The 19,789-nt window shown below is 42.1% G+C and overlaps 1 protein-coding gene across 2 annotated transcripts in view; it reads right to left on the reverse strand.

Moving 5' to 3' along the window:
* Window positions 1-19,789, reverse strand: part of si:dkey-122a22.2 (uncharacterized) — a 191,881-nt gene that overhangs the window by 79,935 nt on the left and 92,157 nt on the right. For both annotated transcript variants that reach the window (XM_060824317.1, XM_060824318.1), the window contains exons 6-7: window positions 17,774-17,890; window positions 10,341-10,415 (exon numbers count right to left, since the gene is read on the reverse strand). In XM_060824317.1, coding sequence (XP_060680300.1) covers window positions 10,341-10,415; window positions 17,774-17,890 — 192 coding nt within the window. The remainder of the gene's footprint in view (window positions 1-10,340; window positions 10,416-17,773; window positions 17,891-19,789) is intronic.

Here is a 19,789-nt window from a genome sequence, read left to right on the forward strand (position 1 = left end):
GACACCGTGAGGCAGCAGTGCTAACCAGTGTCACCGAGAGAGTTGATGAGTTGCTGCAGCACATCTTAGAGTTAGTACACATTGCTGCCACCATGTTTGAGTGGTGAATGGACTGTAATCGAGAGAACTGACACTTATATGGCAAGGTCAGTTTAGTTTCTAGCCAATGGCAATCTCAAGATGCTGTTGGGTGGTTGGAGGAGGGGGCGTGGAATTCAATGATAATAATGACATTGAACATCAAGGGGTGATGGCTGGGTACTTCGTTGTGGTCAATGCCTGGATTATCTGTATACCTAATACAATGATTAGAACACATCCTTAAACTAGCACGAATAATCAGTTGAGATGTACATAAAATAGTTGATTATCATGAATAAACAGAATTTGAATGCAGAACGCAGGGTTAAAGGCAGGATTCTTGGCGGTCTGGAAGAACAGAGGGATCTTGGGGTCCACTCCATAGATCCCTCAAAGTTTCCACCAAAGTTGATACGGTTGTTAAGAAGGCATATGGTGTGCTGGATTTCATTAGCTGGGGTTTAAGAGCAACGATGTTATGCTGCAGCTGTATAGATGCCTGGTTAGACCACACTTGGAATATTGTGTTCAGTTCTGGCCGCCTTAGGAAGGATGTGGAAGCTTGAGAGAGGGTGCAAAGGAGATTTACCAGAATGTTGCCTGGACCGGAGGGCATGTCTTATGAAGAAAGGTTGAGGGAGCTAGGGAGTTTCTCACCAGTGTGAAGGAAGATGAAAGGTGACTTGACAGAGGTATACAAGATGATGAAAGGCATAGAGTGAATAGTCAGAGACTTTTTTCTAGGGTAGAAATGGCAATCACGGGGGATATAATTTTAAAGTGATTGGAGAAAGGGGAGATGTCAAAGGCTGGTTCATTACACAGACAGTGGTGGATGCGTGGAATGCATTGCCAGCAGTGGTAGTAGAGTCAGATACATTATGGACATTTAAGCATCACCTGGATAGGCATATGGATGATAGTAAAATGAAGGTATGTAGGTTAGTTTGATTTTAGAGTCGGATAAAAGGTTGGCACAACATCGATGGTCAAAGGGCCTGTACTGAGCTGTGCTGTTCTATTTTCTATGTAATGCTTAGTAAAGGATTCTCCTGTATTTAACCAGATAAGGGCTACGAATAAGGTCAGCGTGGGAAATGAACCTGACTGAGCTGCACACAGACTTTCAGACTGTGAGCATTTCTCAACTACAGATATGTACCAGAACGCAACTGACCTTTAAGCTGACATTGTTGTGATAATTTGAGTTTAGTTGTCCTTTAACAGCAGCAAACTGTTCAAATTAGTTCTACTACTGCTCATGCTGATTTACTAAAAATCCACAAGTCAAACATAAACTCCTTCTATGAATTCCACATAGGTTGCGCTGTAAGAAGATTGAAGTTCTCAACAAATCAATTATGGTAATGTCAATGACACAAAGACCAACAGCACAATATTAAAGGTCTGTGCCTCTTTTGCGTATTCAATTATTTGAACAAATTCTTTAAATGGTATGGGTATCTGAACAGAAACTGGAAAAGAAAAAATTGGCTTTTGAAGTATCTGAGCAGTATCATAGTGCGCAGTTTCCTTTTCCAGACTAGGAAAGGCAAATTGACATATTACAGTGATTCATGAGGCCACAGAAATGCAGCATCCTCAGTCAAGTTACTATTGGTATACATGACAGTGAGACCAAATTGACTTACTGGTATCTCCAGCACCACTTGGTAATTTCATAATACTTTATTTTCAACATAGGGAATGGATAGCACATAGCTTGGACATCTATCACATTTGTTATTAATCGTTATTAATATTAAAGGGAAAGCAACTGGGAGTATGGGGTCAAGTAGAAAGATAAAGAGCAAGTTGGCACGTGTGCAGAGTATAAGTTCAATACAGGCCAGGAATGAAGCAAAAAGGAAGGACAACATAGGTAGAGGTGATGGAAATCATGAGGACAAGAAAATTAGCACTAAGGTGCTTTTCCTGAATGCTCAAAGCATTCAAAACAAAGTAGGTGAATTAACAGCACAAATCATCGTGAATGATTATGATGTGGTAGACATCACAGAGACGTGGTTGCAGGGGGTTCAGGACTGGCAGTTATACATCCAAGGATTTACAACTTAGCGAAAAGACAGGGAGGTGGGCAGAGAGGACGGGGTTGCCTTGTTAGTTAAGAATGAAATTAAATCTGTGGCATTAAATGATATAGGGTCAGATGATGTGGAGTCTGTATGGGTGGAATTGAGGAACCATAAAGGTAAAAAAAACCATAATGGGAGTTATGTACAGACCTCTCAGTGCAGGTCAGGACCAGGGGCGCAAGATGTAATAGGAACTAGATAGGGCATCACGGTGATCATAGGGCATCGATTAGGTGAATTATGTTGCCAGTTGATCCAAAGAAAGGGAATTCATGGAATGCTTACAGGATGGCTTTTTGGATCAGCTTGTGATGGAGCCCACAAGGGAGCAGGCTAATTTGGACTTAGTGCTATGTAATGAGCCAGACTTTATAAAAGATCTTAAAATAAAGGAACACTTAGGAGGCAGCGATCATAATATAGTAGAGTTCAGTCTGCAGTTTGAACAGAGAGAAGGCAAAATCGGATGTAATAGTGTTACAGTTAAATGGGCCCTCATCTACCACCCCTCCAACCTTCATATACATTGTATCATCCATCTTCATTTCCGCCACCTCCAAACGGACCCCACCACCAGAGATATATTTCCCTCCCCTCCCCTATCAGCATTCCGAAAAGACCTCTCCCTCCGTGACTCCCTCGTCAGGTCCACACCCCCCACCAACCCAACCTCCACTCCCGGCACCTTCCCCTGCAACCGCAAGAAATGCAAAACTTGGGCCCACACCTCCCCCCTTACTTTCCTCCAAGGCCCCAAGGGATCCTTCCATATCTGCCACAAATTCACCTGCACCTCCACACACATCACTTACTGCATCCGCTGCGGCTTCCTCTATATTGAGGAGTAAGGCCACCTACTTGCAGAACGTTTCAGAGAACACCTCTGGGACACCCGGACCAACCAACCCTCCCATCCCGTGGCTCAACACTTCAATTCCCCCTCCCACTCCACCAAGGACATGCAGGTTCTTGGAATCCGCCATCGCCAGACCATAGTAACACGACGGCTGGAGGAAGAGCGCCTCATCTTCCACCTAGGAACCCTCCAACCATAAGGGATGAACTCAGATTTCTCCAGTTTCCTCATTTCCCGTCCCCCACCTTGTCTCGGTCAAATCCCTCAAACTCAGCACCACTTTCCTCACCTGCATCTTCTTCCTGACCTCTTCGCCCCCACTCCCACTCCGGCCTATCACCCTCACCTTGACCTCCTTCCACCTATCTCATTTCCAATGCCCCTCCCCCAAATCCCACCTCCCTATCTTTTATCCTAGCCTGCTGGACACACTTTCCTCATTCCTGAAGAAGGGCTCATGCCCGAAACGTCGATTCTCCTGCTCCTTGGATGCTGCCTGACCTGCTGCATCTTTCCAGCAACACATTTTCAGCTGTTACATTTAAATAAAAGTAATTACAGGGGCATGAGAGAGGAACTGATGAAAATTGACCGGAAGCAGAGCCGAGTGGGGAAAACAGTAGAACAACAATGGCAGGAGTTTCTGGCTGTAATTGTACCCAGATTGGGGAGGGGTGGTGGTTAGACAATCATGGTTGATGTAGGAACTCAGGAAATGTATCACTGCAAAAGAGAGAGCGTATAAAGTGGCCAAGAGCACAGGGAAAGCAGAAGATTGGGAAGACTACAAAAACAGAGGATAACGAAGAGAGAAATAAGGAAGGAGAGGATCAAATATGAAGGTAAATTAACCAGTAATATTAGAAATGATAGTAAAAGTTTCTTTCAATACATAAGAAACAAACGAGAGGCAAAAGTAGAAATTGGGCCGCTGATGCAGGAAGGCTAGTGATGGGAGATGAGGAAATAGCTGAACAACTTTATAAATACTTGTGTCAGTCTTCACAGTGGAAGACATGAGTAATATCCCAACAATTAAGGAGAGTCAAAGGGCAGAGTTGAGTATGATGGCCATTTCAAAGGAGAAAGTATTCGATAAGCTAAAAGATCTAAGAATTGATCAATCTCCTGGTCCGGATGGGCTACATCCTAGAGTTCTGAGTGAGGTGGCTGAAGAAATAGCGGAGGCATTGGTTGTAATCTTTCAAAAATCACTGGAGTCAGGAAACGTCCCAGATGATTGGAAAATTGACAGGATCAAGACAAAAGATGGACAAATTAAAGGCCGATTCGCCTAACCTCAGTTGTAGGTAAAATTCTAGAATCCATTGTTAAGGATGAGGTTTCTAAACTCTTGCAAGTGCAGGGTTGAATTAGAACAAGTCAGCATGGATTTACGGATAAGTCATGCCTGACAAACCTGTTAGAATTCTTTGAAGAGGTAACAAGTAGGTTAGACCAGGGAAACCCAGTCTAGGACGTTATCTACCTAGATTTCCAAAAGGCCTTTGATAAGGTGTCTCACAGGAGGCTGCTGAGTAAGGTGAGGGCTCATGGTGTTCAAGGTGAGAAACTAGCATGGTTTGAAGATTGGCTATCTGACAGAAGACAGAGAGTTGGGATAAAAGGTTCTTTTTTGCCTTGGCAGCTGGTGACAAGTGGTGTCCCACAGGGTTTAGTGTTGGGACCCCAGCAACTCACTTTTTATATAAATGATCTGGATAAAAGGACTGGGGGCATTCTGACAAAGTTCACCGTTGATACGAAGCTAGGTGGGCAAGCAGGTAGTTCTGAGAAGGTGGGGAAGCTTAGACAGTTTCGGAGAATGGTACAAGAAATGGCTGATGAAATTCATTGTGAGCAAATACGAGGTCTTGCACTTTGGAAAAAAAGAACACAGGCATGGACTACTTTATAAATGGTAAGAAAATTCATAAAGCCAAAGTACAAAGAGATCTGGGAGTGCTAGTCCAGGATTCTCTAAAGATTGACTTACAAGTTGAGTCTGTGCTTAAGAAAGCAAATGTAATGTTATCATTTCTTTCAAGAGGGTTGGAATGTAAAAGCAGTGAGGTGCTACTAAGACTTTATAAAGCTCTGGTTAGCCCCCACTTAGAATACTGTGTCAAGTTTCGGGCCCCACATCTCAGAAATACATACAGGCACTGGAGCGCGTCCAGCGGAGATTCACAAGGATGATCCCTGGGATAGTAGGCCTAACATACGATGAACGGCTGAGGATCCTGGGATTGTATTCATTAAAAGTTCAGAAGGTTGAGGGGAGATCTCATAGAAACTTACAAGATAATGCATGGCTTAAAAAGGGTACATGCCGGGAAATTGTTTCCAACAGGTGGGGATATTAGGACTCGTGAGCACAGCCTTATAATTAGAGTGGGTCAATTTAGAATGGAAATGAGGAGAGTGGTGGGCCTGTGGAATTCACTGCCACGCAGTACAGTGGAGGCCAGGACGTTAAATGTCTTCAAGGCAGAGATTAATAAATTCTTAATCTTGCAAGGAATTAAGGGATATGCGAAGAGTGCAGGTAAGTGGCTTTGAAATGCCCATCAGCCATGAATGAATGGCGAAGTGGACTCGATGGGCCAAATGGCCTTAGTTCTACTCCTATTTCTTATGATCTTATGATCTTTTGGATGTGTATCAAACTCAGATTCCTGAATGGGCAGCCCAGACCAGAGCTTACACTTATTATTCACATCACACAGTGCTGTGAGAGAGATAAGGTAATGAAACAATTGTACTTTTGTCAGTTCTCTATCTTAATGGATATAAATCAAAAACGATACATTTTAACACATATCATGTGTTAAAAAATTGTATGTCACTGGTCACAGGTTCTGTGGGTCCTTGCATGGCTGGCGAGCCTGATTCCAGAGGCGCATCTCCAACCACACAGTTGGCAGGTGTGCTGGAAGGTGGAACTGATCCTTTGAAATGAAATTGCTGTTATTGCTTTCTCCAGTTTCTTTTCAATACAAAAACTTGCCATCAGGTGTTCTCAAAAAGTTGTGCCTCTTCAAACAGGAGGTTCCACCAAGTTGGTTTCTTCTGAGCAAGGGTCTCCCAGGCATTGACATCTCTGCTCCATTGTTTTGAGGCAAGCCTTCAAGGAGTCTCTGAAATGCTTCCTTTGTCTTCCTCTTGTTCCTTCCTTCCTTCTGCAATTTCAAGGATATAGTCTTAGAGTAATGCAGCATGGAAACAGGCCCTTTGGCCCAAACAGGTCCATGCTGACCATGTTGCCCAGTCAGCTAGTTCCAATTTCCCACATTCGGTCCATATTCCTCTGAACCCTTCCCATCCATGTACCTATCCAAATATTTTTAAAATGTTATTGCACCTGCCTCAACCACTTGCGCTCACACACCATTCCATATACGCACCATTCTTTGTGTGAAGACGTTGTCTCTCAGGTTCTGCTTAAATCTTTCCTCTCTCAGTTTAACTCCATGCTCTCTAGTTTTCAATTTCCCCATCTCTGGGAAAAAGGCTGTATGGGGAACTAACAAAAGTACATTCATTTCATTATCTTACCTCACACAACACTGTATGATGGTGAATAATAAATGGAAGCTCTGGAAGATATCCTTCGGCAATTGAAACTCGAGCATTGAAAACATGTAGATGACCCAACAAAGTTGGTTTCAGACAATCATGGTCTCAATGCTGGTGCTATTGGCTCCTTCAAGGGTGCAGATCTCAATATGTCTGTCATCTGATGATGTGCAGAATCCATCCCAAATAGTTCTGATAGTACTTAGCAAGGGCCTTAAGGTGCCATCTATACATAGCCAAAGTTTCTGAGGCATATAAAGTGGTTGGAAGGATCTCAGTATAAATATGGATGCTGCGATAGTTGAAGGATCGCATCCTTAGGTGTTGGAAGATCGCACTCACAGATTAATGATGAGACACAACCAAATCTGGCTCCCCAGGTTAGGAAATATTTTGCATTTGGGAGAATTTTTCCATTGATCTAATTGGAGACAGAGACTATAACATGCCCTGAGATGGTTTGGCAAAGAACTCTAGTCTTCTAGAAGTCGATACGGACACAGATTCTCCAGTATGCTTTTTTGAAGATATTAACTGAGGCTTGAAGAGTCCCTTCCAAGACAGCAAAGGTGAGGTTCCACAAGTGATGCTACATTATTTTCCCAACCAGTTGATTAGATTCCCTACAGTGTGGAATCAGGCCCTTCGGCCCAACAAGTCCACACTAACCCTCCAAAGAGCAACCCATCCAGACACATTTCCCTCTGACTAGTACACCTAACACTATGGGCAATTTAGCATGGCCAATTCACTTAATCTGCACATCTTTGGACTGTGGGAGGAAACCAGAGCACCCACGCAGACACCGGAAGAATGTGCAAACTCCATACAGACAGTTGCATGAGGCTGGAATCGAACCTAGGACCCTGGTGCTGTGAGGCAGCAGTGCCCACAGTTGAGATTGAGAAGTTTTGCATCAACCTTGCAGACAGTGATACCACTGGGAAGCTTGTTTTTGACAACATATATGATGAGGGAGATGAAGGTGGAGAAAAGGGTGAGGGAGGGATTTCTTTATTTACTATTGCATCATGGTTTAGGAGTTATTTGAAGTGTTCTTTTCATCGAAGGCTAAAATCTTCTGTGTCTCGAAAGTATACCCTCCCTACTCTGAACCAGTTTGGGGTCTAGGATATTGGATCTTTATATTGCCTTGGTGGCAAGCATGACACTTTTTGACAAAGAGGTGCAGCTTCTTAAGTCCATGGAACCTTGGCTTTTATATCTAGGAGGACGAGAATACCAGGATGTAGGAGCATGCCATAGTATTACAAACACTTGATTTGGCTAGACCTCAGGTAATGTACAAAGTTAAAAATCACACAACACCAGGTTATAATCCAACAGGTTTAATTGGAAGCACACTAGCTTTCGAAGCGACGAAGGAGCATCGCTCCGAAAGCTAGTGTGCTTCCAATTAAACCTGTTGGACTATAACCTGGTGTTGTGTGATCTTTAACTTTGTACACCCCAGTCCAACACCAGCATCTCCAAATCAGGTAATGTAGGTAGCTCTGAGCTCACCTCTCAGCAAAGACTAACTGTCTTAGGGGAAGTTTAGTGTAGATTTATCAGAAGAATATCTGGACTCCAAGGTTTAAATTATAAGGATAAAATACACAAATTAGAGTTAAACTCCTTTACATTTGAAGTTTAAGGGGTCATCTGACTGAACCTAAGTATTACAGGTGCCTGTTAGAAAAGATAAGAAGAACCTATTTTATCTGTTGAGGAGTCAAAGAAAAGGGGGGGGAGCCAGACGTTTTGGAAATAAAAATAGAAAACATTCCCATAAACAAAGAATCTTAGATGTTTAATCTCGACCACAATGGTGATTGATGCTTACTCAACAGTAAATTTTATAACTAAGATTAATAGATTTTTGTCAACCAAATCTATTCAGGGCAAAGGGATAAAAAATAAAGTTATAGAATAGTCACAATACCATTGACAGAACAGATTCAAGGAACCAACTTGTTTACGACTGATCCAATGCTCCAAGTGAAAAACAGCACCGAGATGACAAAACATGAAAATGATGATGACATTGGGGCATAAACTAGGTGTGCTTTCCTGTTAGGAAGCTGTCTAGGCAACAGCCATTGTCAAAAATCTTTAATGGCATTTAAAGCCAGATGCATCTTGTCAGCAGCAAGCATAATGGGTCAGCGCAGCATAATCCAAGGATTAATAGCATCTTGTACTCAATTAATGCTTGGTCTGATTTTTTCATTTCTTGCATTTGAGCATGAATCTACCTTTAAGTGCATGAAGTCTCAGGCAATAACACTTTTCCTTCTAAGATCATTTCCAGCTTTCAAAAATTCATGAGAGTTTGTAGCTTTCTATGTATTGCAAGGAACAGTATGATGTGATTTACTGGCAAGATAAAGTAGCAGAACATATGAATTTAGTTTTCATATCAACGGTTACAAATATAAAAGACGAATCTTGTTTTATTCATTCACAGGATGAAAGCATCGCTGGCTTGGTCAGCATTCACTGCTCATGCCTATTTGATCAGAGGGCAGTTGAGAGTCAACTAGATGAGGATGGTAGATTTCCTTTCCTGAAAAGTATCAGTGAGCCAGATGGGATTTTCCAATAATCAACAACGATTTTATGTATTATCAATTCCAGATACTTTTTCTTGAATTCAAATTTCACCATCTACCCTGTCAGAATTTGAACTAGTGTCCCCAGATCATAAACCTAAGTTTGCGGATTAACAGTCTAGCAATTTTATTACCAGGCTATTGCCTCCACTTAGTCTGAGGAAAGGTTCAACGCAAAACAATCTTGCATAAGAATAACACTTAAAACAAAGGAAATAACATGTCAATTAGGAATCGTGTTCCAAAAGATTTTTGGCATTTAAAATCTAAACACAGCAGAAACAACAAATTTTCAGAAAATTCATGAATTTACGTCGAGCAAATCAATTGGGGCGGGGAGTAGAAAGAATATACAAAACATATTACTCAAACTCCTTTAAATGAAAACCTGGGAAAAAGTCACCACATACCATGGAGGAAAAATGTTGGCACGTGACCTTACTATTTTAAGAAAGAAATGTGGTAACTTCAACAATATAGTGTAGAACAGGAAAACTCTGATTTAATTTTTCATGATTTCTTTATTTTTCTGCTGTGATTTTGTACTTTTGAAGATTTGTAATGGTAGACTTCTTTTTTTAAATTTTTTTCCCTGGGAATTTGTGCTCAATAATCTGTACCGAGGTACCCTCCTATCTAAAATGGCACTGTAAGTGGAGACTTGTAAATTTTTCACTGTACTCATGTAAGTACATGTGACAATAAAGCTAATTCAATTCAATTTAAATGTCTGGCATGGTTTTCAATCTTAACTAGTGTCTAGTTCACGTGTAATAAAGTATAATTGGCCTCAGCTGCAGTGTTTTAGGATTAAATGACTCCTGAAATTCACTCTCTATTTACATTTATGCCAAGTACCAGGAGGCCATCAGTAAAATTGCATCTGAAAATTACCTAAATCCTAGATAATGGCTGAGGGTTAACCAAGACATCCTGTCTGGTGCTGAACATATCTAATTAATAACTGATTTATTTACACAGGATACATGACCTTAATTAAATAACTAATTTAAATGTTGTTGCAAAATGGGCACTGCAGAAGTAAACATTTGTTTTGTTGTTAACTAGTTTCATATAAACAAACTAATCAAAATCTTGATTTTATCTACCTACCAGTACTGTAACCACGTATCCTCCAGGAACACTTCTTCAGGGATTGGATTCATGAGAATGAGATCTGAAATCTCTCTAAGGCAGAAGCAAATCACGTTAAGATGAATAGTACCTTATAGAACATAGAAAAATACAGCACAGCACAGGCCCTTCGACCTCGATGTTGTGCCGATCCAAGCCCACCTAACCTACACTAGCCCTCTTTCCTCCATATGCCTATCCAATGCCCGTTTAAATGCCCATAAAGAGGGAGAGTCCACCACTGTTACTGGCAGGGCATTCCATGAACTCACGACTCTCTCAGTAAAGAATCTACCCCTAACATCAGTCCTATACCTACCACCCCTTAATTTAAAGCTATGCCCCCTCGTAATAGCTGACTCCATACGTGGAAAAAGGTTCTCATGGTCAACGCTATCTAAACCCCTAATCATCTTGTACACCTCTATCAAGTCACCCCTAAACCTTCTTTTCTCCAATGAAAACAGCCCCAAGTGCCTCAGCCTTTCCTCATATGATCTTCCTACCATACCAGGCAACATCCTGGTAAACCTCCTCTGCACCCGTTCCAGTGCCTCCACATCCTTCCTATAGTATGGCGACCAAAACTGCACACAATACTCCAGATGCAGCCGCACCAGAGTCTTATACAACTGCAACATTACCTCAGGACTCCGGAACTCAATTCCTCTACTAATAAAAGCCAATACTCCATATGCCTTCTTCACAGCGCTATTTACCTGGGTGGTAACTTTCAGAGATCTGTGTACTTGGACACCAAGATCCTTCTGCTCATCCACACTACCAAGTATCCGAACACTAGCGCAGTACTCCATCTTCTACTTATCTATCCAAGGTGTAGCTCAGCAGTGAAAGCACAAAACATAATAATACTGAACTGTTGCCACTGAAGATACATGCAAAATGAGCATCATTAAGCTAAAAAAAACTGTCAAACCTTTCCATCATGAGCTCATCAGCACAGAATCGCAAGAATATCAAATTTTAAAGGGAACAACAACTTATGCACAAGAACAGGGTGTTGATCAGTTTGCTATTTGACTGATTGGTCAAGGCAGAATGCATGAGGGAATGACTGTTAGAAAACCTTTGATGAGTTGAAAGAGGTACAATAAACAAAGACATGTTCTTTATCTTCGTGAGGGGCTGGGCCCTGCACATAAATATATGTGGCCTACAACAAGCACAAGCCCAAGTTGAAATCTAAAGTTGACCACCATTGCCATTAACCACTTGTGGCCATACAGCTTCACATTATGAACAAATCCTTCTCTTCAGGCACTGCATCCTTACCTACAAATCAGATATCATCACTCCACTGTTCACCACTCATTTCTGCAAAGTACCACCACAGCTTCTGATGCCCTCCATCGCTTTAGATCAAGAACTGTCTCATCTTTATTAGAACTCCACAACCAAATCTGTAAGATTAGCTTTCTGCCCCTGCAGAAGCAATCCAAAGGCTCTCATTAAAATCACAAATGAGGGGAGCCATAGAACATAGAACATAGAACATAGAACATAGAAGGATACAGCGCAGTACAGGCCCTTCGGCCCTCGATGTTGCGCCAACCGAATCCTACCTAACCTATACTAGCCCAATAACTTTAAAATGCCTATCCAATGCTCGCTTAAATGACCATAAAGAAGGAGAGTTCACCACTGCTACTGGCAGGGCATTCCATGAACTCACAACCCGCTGTGTGAAGAATCTACCCCTAACATCTGTCCTATACCTACCACCCCTTAATTTAAAGCTATGTCCCCTAGTAACACCTGACTCCATTAGCGGTAAAAGGTTCTTAGTATCTACCCTATCTAAACCCCTAATCATCTTATACACTTCTATCAGATCTCCCCTAAACCTTCTCTTCTCCAATGAGAACAGCCCCAAGTGCCTCAGCCTTTCCTCATACGATCTTCCTACCATTCCAGGCAACATCCTGGTAAACCTCCTCTGCACTCGTTCTAAAGCTTCCACATCCTTCCTATAGTATGGCGACCAAAACTGCACACAATACTCCAGATGAGGCCTCACCAGAGTCTTATACAACTGCAACATGACCTCAGGACTCCGGAACTCAATTCCTCTGCCAATAAAGCCCAGTACACCATATGCCTTCCTCACCATCTTGACTGGTCAGCATATTCTGATATATAATCCTCCTCAAACAGTTTCTCCTTTGTCCAACCAAATGCATTACACTCATCTGGTTCCATTCCAATCAAATCATTTAGAGACAAGGAATCTTCAGCAATGGTATTCTCTTCTCATTCCTAAACTATTATCACTGACATGCCCCAAAACGTTAATTTAAAATATTTGGGTTCCATGTATTTTGAGAAAGCCCAGCTTAACTCCATTTTATAAACATCTCACTCAACCCTTCTACTGATTTGTCATACTTGCCCAACAATCAGCACTGTGTGAGCAATACTTGCTTCCAAACGTTTTTAGTCATATATAAGGATTAAAAGGGTAACTAGAAAAAGTGTTGGCCAACTCAAGGACAAAGGAGGAAAACTGTGAATGGCATCAGAGAAAACATGAGATTCTTAATGAGTACTTTGCATCGGTATTCACTGAGGAGAGAGACATGACGGATGTTGAGGTTAGGGATAGATGTTTGAATACTCTCGCTCAAGTTGGCATAAGGAGAGAGGAAGTGTTGGGTATTCTAAAAGGCATGAAGGGGGACGAGTCTCCAGGTCCGATAGGATCTACCCCAGGTTACTGACGGAAGCGAGAGAGGAAATAGGTAAGGCCTTAACAGATATCTTTGCAGCAGCCTTGAAGATGGGTGAGGCCCCAGAAAACTGGAGAATTGCTGATGCTGCCCCCTTGTTTATGGGTAGCTGGGATAATCCAGGTAATTATAGATCGGTGAGCCTGATGTCATTGGTAGGGAATTGCTGGCAAAAATACTGATGGATAGGATCTATTTACATTTGTAAGAAAATGGGCTTATCAGTGTTAGGCAACACGGCTTTGTGCAGGGAAGTAAAAAGTGAGGTCTGCAAATGCTAGAGATCAGAGCTGAAAATGTGTTGCTGGTTAAAGCATAGCAGGTTAGGCAGCATCCAAGGAACAGGAAATTCGACGTTTCGTTCCTGATGAAGGGCTCTGGCCCGAAACGTCGAATTTCCTGTTCCTTGGATGCTGCCTAACCTGCTGTGCTTTAACCAGCAACACATTTTCAGCTTTGTGCAGGGAAGGTCATGCGGGTGGCACGGTGGTCAGCACTGCTGCCTAACAGCGCCAGGTTCAATTCCTGCCTCAGGCAACTGTCTGTATGGAGTTTGCACATTCTCCCCGTGTCTGCGTGGGTTTCCTCCAGGTGCTCTGGTTTCTTCCAACTGTCCAAAAATGTGCAGGTTAGGTGAATTGACCATGCTAAATTGCCCGTAGTGTTAGGTGAAGGGGTAAATGTAGGGGAATGGGTCTGGGTGCGTTGCTCTTCGGTGGGTCGGTGTGGACTTGTTGGGCCGAAGGGCCTGTTTCCACACTGTAAGTAATCTAATCTAATGTCTTACCAACTTAATAGAATTCTTTGAGGAAGTGATAAAGTTAATTGATGAGGGATGGGCTGTAGATATCAGAGACATGGACTTCAGTGAGGCATTTGATGAGGTTCTCCATAGTAGGCTGATGGAGAAAGTGAAGTTGCATGGGGTCCAGGGTGTACTAGCTAGATGGATAGAGAACTGGCCGGGCAACTGACGACCGAGAGTAGTAGTGGAAGGGAGCTTCTCAAAGTGGAGAATTGTGCCCAGTGGTGTTCCACAGGGTTGAGACCACTATTATTTATGATATATATAAATGATCTGGAGGAAGTTATAGGTGGTCTGCTTAGCATGTTTGTAGATGACACTAAGATTGGTGGAGTAGCAGATAATGAAGAGGACTGTCAGGGAATGCAGAATATACACAGATCAGAGAATTTGGCAGAGAAAGAACAGATGGAATTCAATCCAAGAAAATGCGAGGTGATACATTTTAGAAGATCCAATTCAAGAGCAAACTATACTGTAAATGGAAAACCCCTGGCGAAGAAAGATGTACAAATAGATTTGGGTGTTCAGGTCCATTGTACCCGGAAGGTAGCAATGCAGGTTGATGCAGTGGCCAAGAAGGCATATTGTATGCTTCCCTTCATCGGACAGGGTATTGACTACAAGAGTTGGCAGGTCATTTTACAGCTGCCTTGGACTTTGGTTCGGCCATACTTGGAATACTGCATACAATTCTGGTTACCACATTGTCAAGAAAATGTGGATGCTTTGGAAAGGTACAGAGGCGGCTAACCAGGAAGTTACCTGGTATGGAGGGCATTATCTATGAAGAGAGTCATTGAGTCATAGAGATGTACATCATGGAAACAGACCCTTCGATCCAACTTGTCCATGCCAACCAGATATCCCAACCTAATCTAGTCCCACCTGCCAGTACCCAGCCCATATCCCTCCAAACCCTTCCTATTCATGTACCCATCCAAATACTTCTTAAATGTTGCAACTGTACCAGCCTCCACCACATCCTCTGGCAGCTCATTCCATACACGTACCACCCTCTGCATGAAAATGTTGCCCCTTAGGTCTCTTTTATATCTTTCCCCTCTCATCCCAAACCCATGCCCTCTAGTTCTGGACTCCCCCAACCCAGGGAAAGGATTTTGTCTATTTACTCGATCCATGCCCCTCATAATTTTGTAAGCCTCTATAAGGTCATCCCTCAGCCTCCGATGCTCCAGGGAAACAGTCTCAGCCTGTTCAGCCTTTCCCTGTAGCTCAAATCCTCCAATCCTGGCAACATCCTTGTAAATCTTTTCTGAACCCTTTCAAGTTTCACAACATCTTTCCGATAGGAAGGAGACCAGAATTGCAAGCAATATTCCAGCAGTGGCCTAACCAATGTCCTGTACAGCCGCAACATGACCTCCCAATTCCTGTACTCAATACTCTGACCAATAAAGGAAAGCATACCAAATGCTATCCTATCTACCTGCGACTCCACTTTCAAGGAGCTATGAACCTGCACTCCAAGATCTCTTTGTTCAGCAATACTCCATAGGATCTTACCATTAAGTGTATAAGTCCTGCTAAGATTTGCTTTCCCAAAATGCAGCATCTCGCATTTATTTGAATTAAACTCCATCTGCCACTTCTCAGCCCATTGGCCCATCTGATCCAGATCCTGTTGTAATCTGAGGTAACCTTCTTCGCTGTCCATTACACCTCCAATTTTGGTGTCATCTGCAAACTTACTAACTGTACATCTTATGCTCACATCCAAATCATTTATATAAGTGACAAAAAGTAGAGGGCCCAGCACCGATCCTTGTGACACTCCACTGGTCACAGGCCTCCAGTCTAAAAAACAACCCTCCATCACCACCTTCGAGCCAGTTCTGTATCTAAGTGGCTAGTTCTCCCTGTATTCCATGAGATCTAACCTTGCTAATCAGTCTGCCATGGAGAACCTTCTCGAACGCCTTACCGAAGTCCATATAGATCACATCTACTGCTCTGCCCTCATCTATCTTCTTTGTTACTTCTTCAAAAAACTCAATCAAGTTTGTGAGACATGATTTCATAGATTAGGATTATTTGCATTAAAAAGACGGAGGTTTACGGGTAACCTGATTGAGGTCGACAAAATCGTGGGAGGTACAGACAGGGCAGATAGCAAGAAGCTTTTTCCCCAGAGTAGAGGACTCAATTACTGGGGGTCACGAGTTCAAAGTGAGAGGGGAAACATTTAAGAAAATTTACATCCCAGGAACAAGCCTTCGGACCTCCAAGCCTGAACAGATCCAAATCCAATGTCTAAACCCATCGCCCAATTCCTAAGCATCTGTATCCCTCTGCTCCCCATCTACTCATGCATCTGTCTAAATGCATTCCAGGCACCTCCCACCCTCTGTGTAAAGTATTTGCGGCGTGTATCCACCTTAAACTCTTCACCTCTCACCTTGAAAGTGTGACCTCTCATTATTGAATCCTTCTTGTTATAGAATATGCGTGGAAAGTTCTTTACGCAGAGGGTGATGGGTGCCTGGAACACGTCGCCAGCGGAGGTGGTAGAGGCGAGCATGATAGCATCACTTAAGATGTATCTAGACAGTTACATGAATGAGCAGGGAGCTGAGAGATACAGTTCCTCAGAAAATAGGCAACAGGTTTAAATAAAAGATCTGGATCAATGCAGGCTTGGAGGGCCAAAGGGCCTGTTCCTGTGCTGTAATTTTCTTTGTTCTTTGTTCTAACCATTGCAAGTACGTAGCCATTGTCTTAGATCCTCAAAGGAAACAGCGTTTCCAACTCACTTTCTACCCTGACCACTGCCAAAGGCTGAATCAGAAAATTCAAACTTTGGTAATCCATCTAAATTTGAACAGAGCTTCTGACCCAACACCTGGTATCCAGACTAGACTTCACCTCATCCAACTTTCTATAATTTGTCCTATTGTGCACAACATCTGACTCATCCATCACACCTGTACTTGCTAGACTTAACTGGCTCTTGGGCCCCTCAGAATACCTGGAAACTATCATCCTCATTTTAAAATTCCTCCATAACTTTGCCACTACCAATTTCTCATCTGTCTCCAGACCTGCAATGCTTTGGCATCTGTGCTTTCTTAATCTTGCACTTTCAATGATCATCTTCTGACATTAAGAATAGAATCCTGAATTTAAGACCAAGCATCTGAATGCATCTCTGTGCTGCTGCTTCTTTCTCCTTCTTTGAAGTATTTCTTTAAAGCTGCTACATCAGTCATAAATGTGATATTATATGACGTGTTCGTTCAAATCACTCCTGAGAGACACCTTGGTGTACTTTAGTCTCGTAAAAGCACACATAAATCTAAATTATCACAGTATTTCTCGGTGCAAAGTCAGTGTGGTACCTTTAATTCTGTTTAGGCACCTTTTTCAGTTTTACTGAAGTACTTCAAACTGCAGATACAGTGCCCTAAATCGAACACGCTCAGTGCCAAGACTGCATTAGATGTCAGCTTCTGGATTACTAATCTTTGGATTATGCAGCTTTAAGAGGAGAGAGAAAATTGACTGGTTCCTGGTTTTTTTCCCTGAAAGTGGTCTAGAACACTGCAATCATAATGTTCCTGCATGGGAACAGGCAGTTTTGTGCCCCGTGAACAGTGAGAATGCCTCATTCTGTGCAAAACACTGGCTGATTCCTCCTCTAGTATCAACACAGGAATAGCACCATCATTCCTACATTTGCTCTGCTCCAGAAGCGACACCCAAAGAGAGATGTGTTCTTCTTTTTGACAATTCGTTTTTAGAAAGCTGATTTGAGATATTGCATCTATACAACAACCTAGTCACAGTTCAGACAGGAGGGTGCAATAATGATCAAGGTGTAGCTTCGAGAAAGATCTTACAAGTTATGAACGTGAGTATAAAATCTTGCATTGAATGCTCCAAGTTCTGATCCCACTAAGATGAAAGGGCTCTTCAGCTTCGCTTCTTTAACAAGTCTGTGCAGATCATCAACCATTCTTCAAAAAAAAACAAGTTCACTGGAATTAGTAAATAAATACATAACATTATTAATATGCATGCAGGTTATTTGTTGTGATTTTTCATGTAGATAGAAACGTAAGTAAATTATGTAAATTATTGTATATATCAATCTGCATAAACAATGCTTTCTTTCACCCTTCAGCTCAAAATGAGCTGCTTGTGGGGCAGTTGAGGGCCATAATGTATCTGGAAACTTGGTGAATGACAGGATCAATGCAATGCATCCATTAATGGATTTAAGTATGGTGAAAAGAAAACAGCAGAACAACAGAAAAACAAACAAGATGAACCCAAGTCAAATCAGGAACAGCAAAAAAACAGAGACAGGGAAACAAAAGATGAGGAGCGGTTGAGAGAAAAGCACACAGAAGAAACAAAAAAAAGGAACAATTTGATATCTGATGGAATCATGCTCTTTTTCAAGTTCCCAGTCTGTCCTTTCTGGGTCAGGGAGGTTGAACGTAATTGCAGAAACCTAGCCATGAAAGTGATCCTTATAAGATTAAATGCCAACTCCAATCTTTTTATGAGCTTTATTGATAATTCAAGTGCAAATGAAAAATTTCTTGAAACATGCAACAATACAGTGGACCTAAATGAGAAGACCATAAGATAGAGGAGTTGAATTATGCCATTCAGCCCATAAAGTCTGCTCCAGACTTTGACCTTGGCTGCTGTTTCTCAAATTCACTGACCTGTCTCTCCCCGTAATCCTTGATCCCCTTACCAATCAGAACCTCTGTCTTTAAGTCAGAAATCACACAACACCAAGTTATTGTCCAACAGATTTATTTTAAATCTTTCAGAGTTTTCAGAGTGCAGCCCTTCATCAGGTGAAGTGATAGGGAAGCACACAGAATATAGAATTTATGTGCAGAAAAAGGCAAGAGATCAAAAGATCATACAAATGGTATGCGTGGCGTGTCAAATAATAAGTCTCTACAGGTGACCAAGGCTGTTTGACCTATCTTGGACTAAAGAGGACACAAAGATTTCATGCAAAGCCCCAGCAATTTCTGCATCTGCATCCCTCAGCATTCTAGGGTAGATGTCATCAGGTGGTGGGGACTTGTCTACCATAATGCTTTTCAGAACACCCAATACTTCCTCCCTTTTTTGTATACTGACTTGTCAATATCAACGTACCTTTTCTGAGATTCACTACGCACCTTTTCCTTTTCGAATATTAATGCAAAGTTTTTGCTGAGGACCTCTCCCACTTCCTCGAGCACTACGCATAAATTGTCTCCTTTGTCCTTGAGTGAACCTGCCCTTTGCCTAGTTACACTCTTGTTCCTTATATAATAAAATGCCTTGGAATTTTCCTTAATTCTATTTACAAAAGATATTGCATGGCCCTTCTGGACTTTCAAATTCATAGTGTGAGTTCTTTGAGGTCTTTGTATTCTTTGAGTGCTTTGCCTGTTTTCCGTTTCCCAAATGTTAACAGTCGCCTTTTTCTTTTTGACTAAACTCTCAATTTTGCTTGTCATCCAACATTCCTGAATCTTGCTACCCTTTTCCTTCATTTTCACAGGAACATGCTGGTCCTGAACTCTAATCAATCAGTTTTTAAAAGATTCTGAAATGCCAGATGTGGATATTGCCTCAAACAACTGCTCTGAATCTACTTAGCCAGGCTCATTCCCCAATTCTAGGTCTAGTTTGGCTCTTTCCCTAGTTGGATTATTTACCTGTTACTTTAAAAAGTAAACATCCTGGAAGCAGCTAACAAATTGCTCCCCCTTATCCACGTCCCGCCTTAAGTGAGTCCCAGTCAATATGGAGGAAAGTTAAAATCAACCACCACAACAACCCTGCTGTTTTTTCATAATCTGTCCACACGTGTTCCTCTATCATGTGCTGGCTGTTGG

The sequence above is a fragment of the Hemiscyllium ocellatum genome, chromosome 4 (assembly GCF_020745735.1).
Source record: "Hemiscyllium ocellatum isolate sHemOce1 chromosome 4, sHemOce1.pat.X.cur, whole genome shotgun sequence".
Taxonomy (NCBI): domain Eukaryota; kingdom Metazoa; phylum Chordata; class Chondrichthyes; order Orectolobiformes; family Hemiscylliidae; genus Hemiscyllium; species Hemiscyllium ocellatum.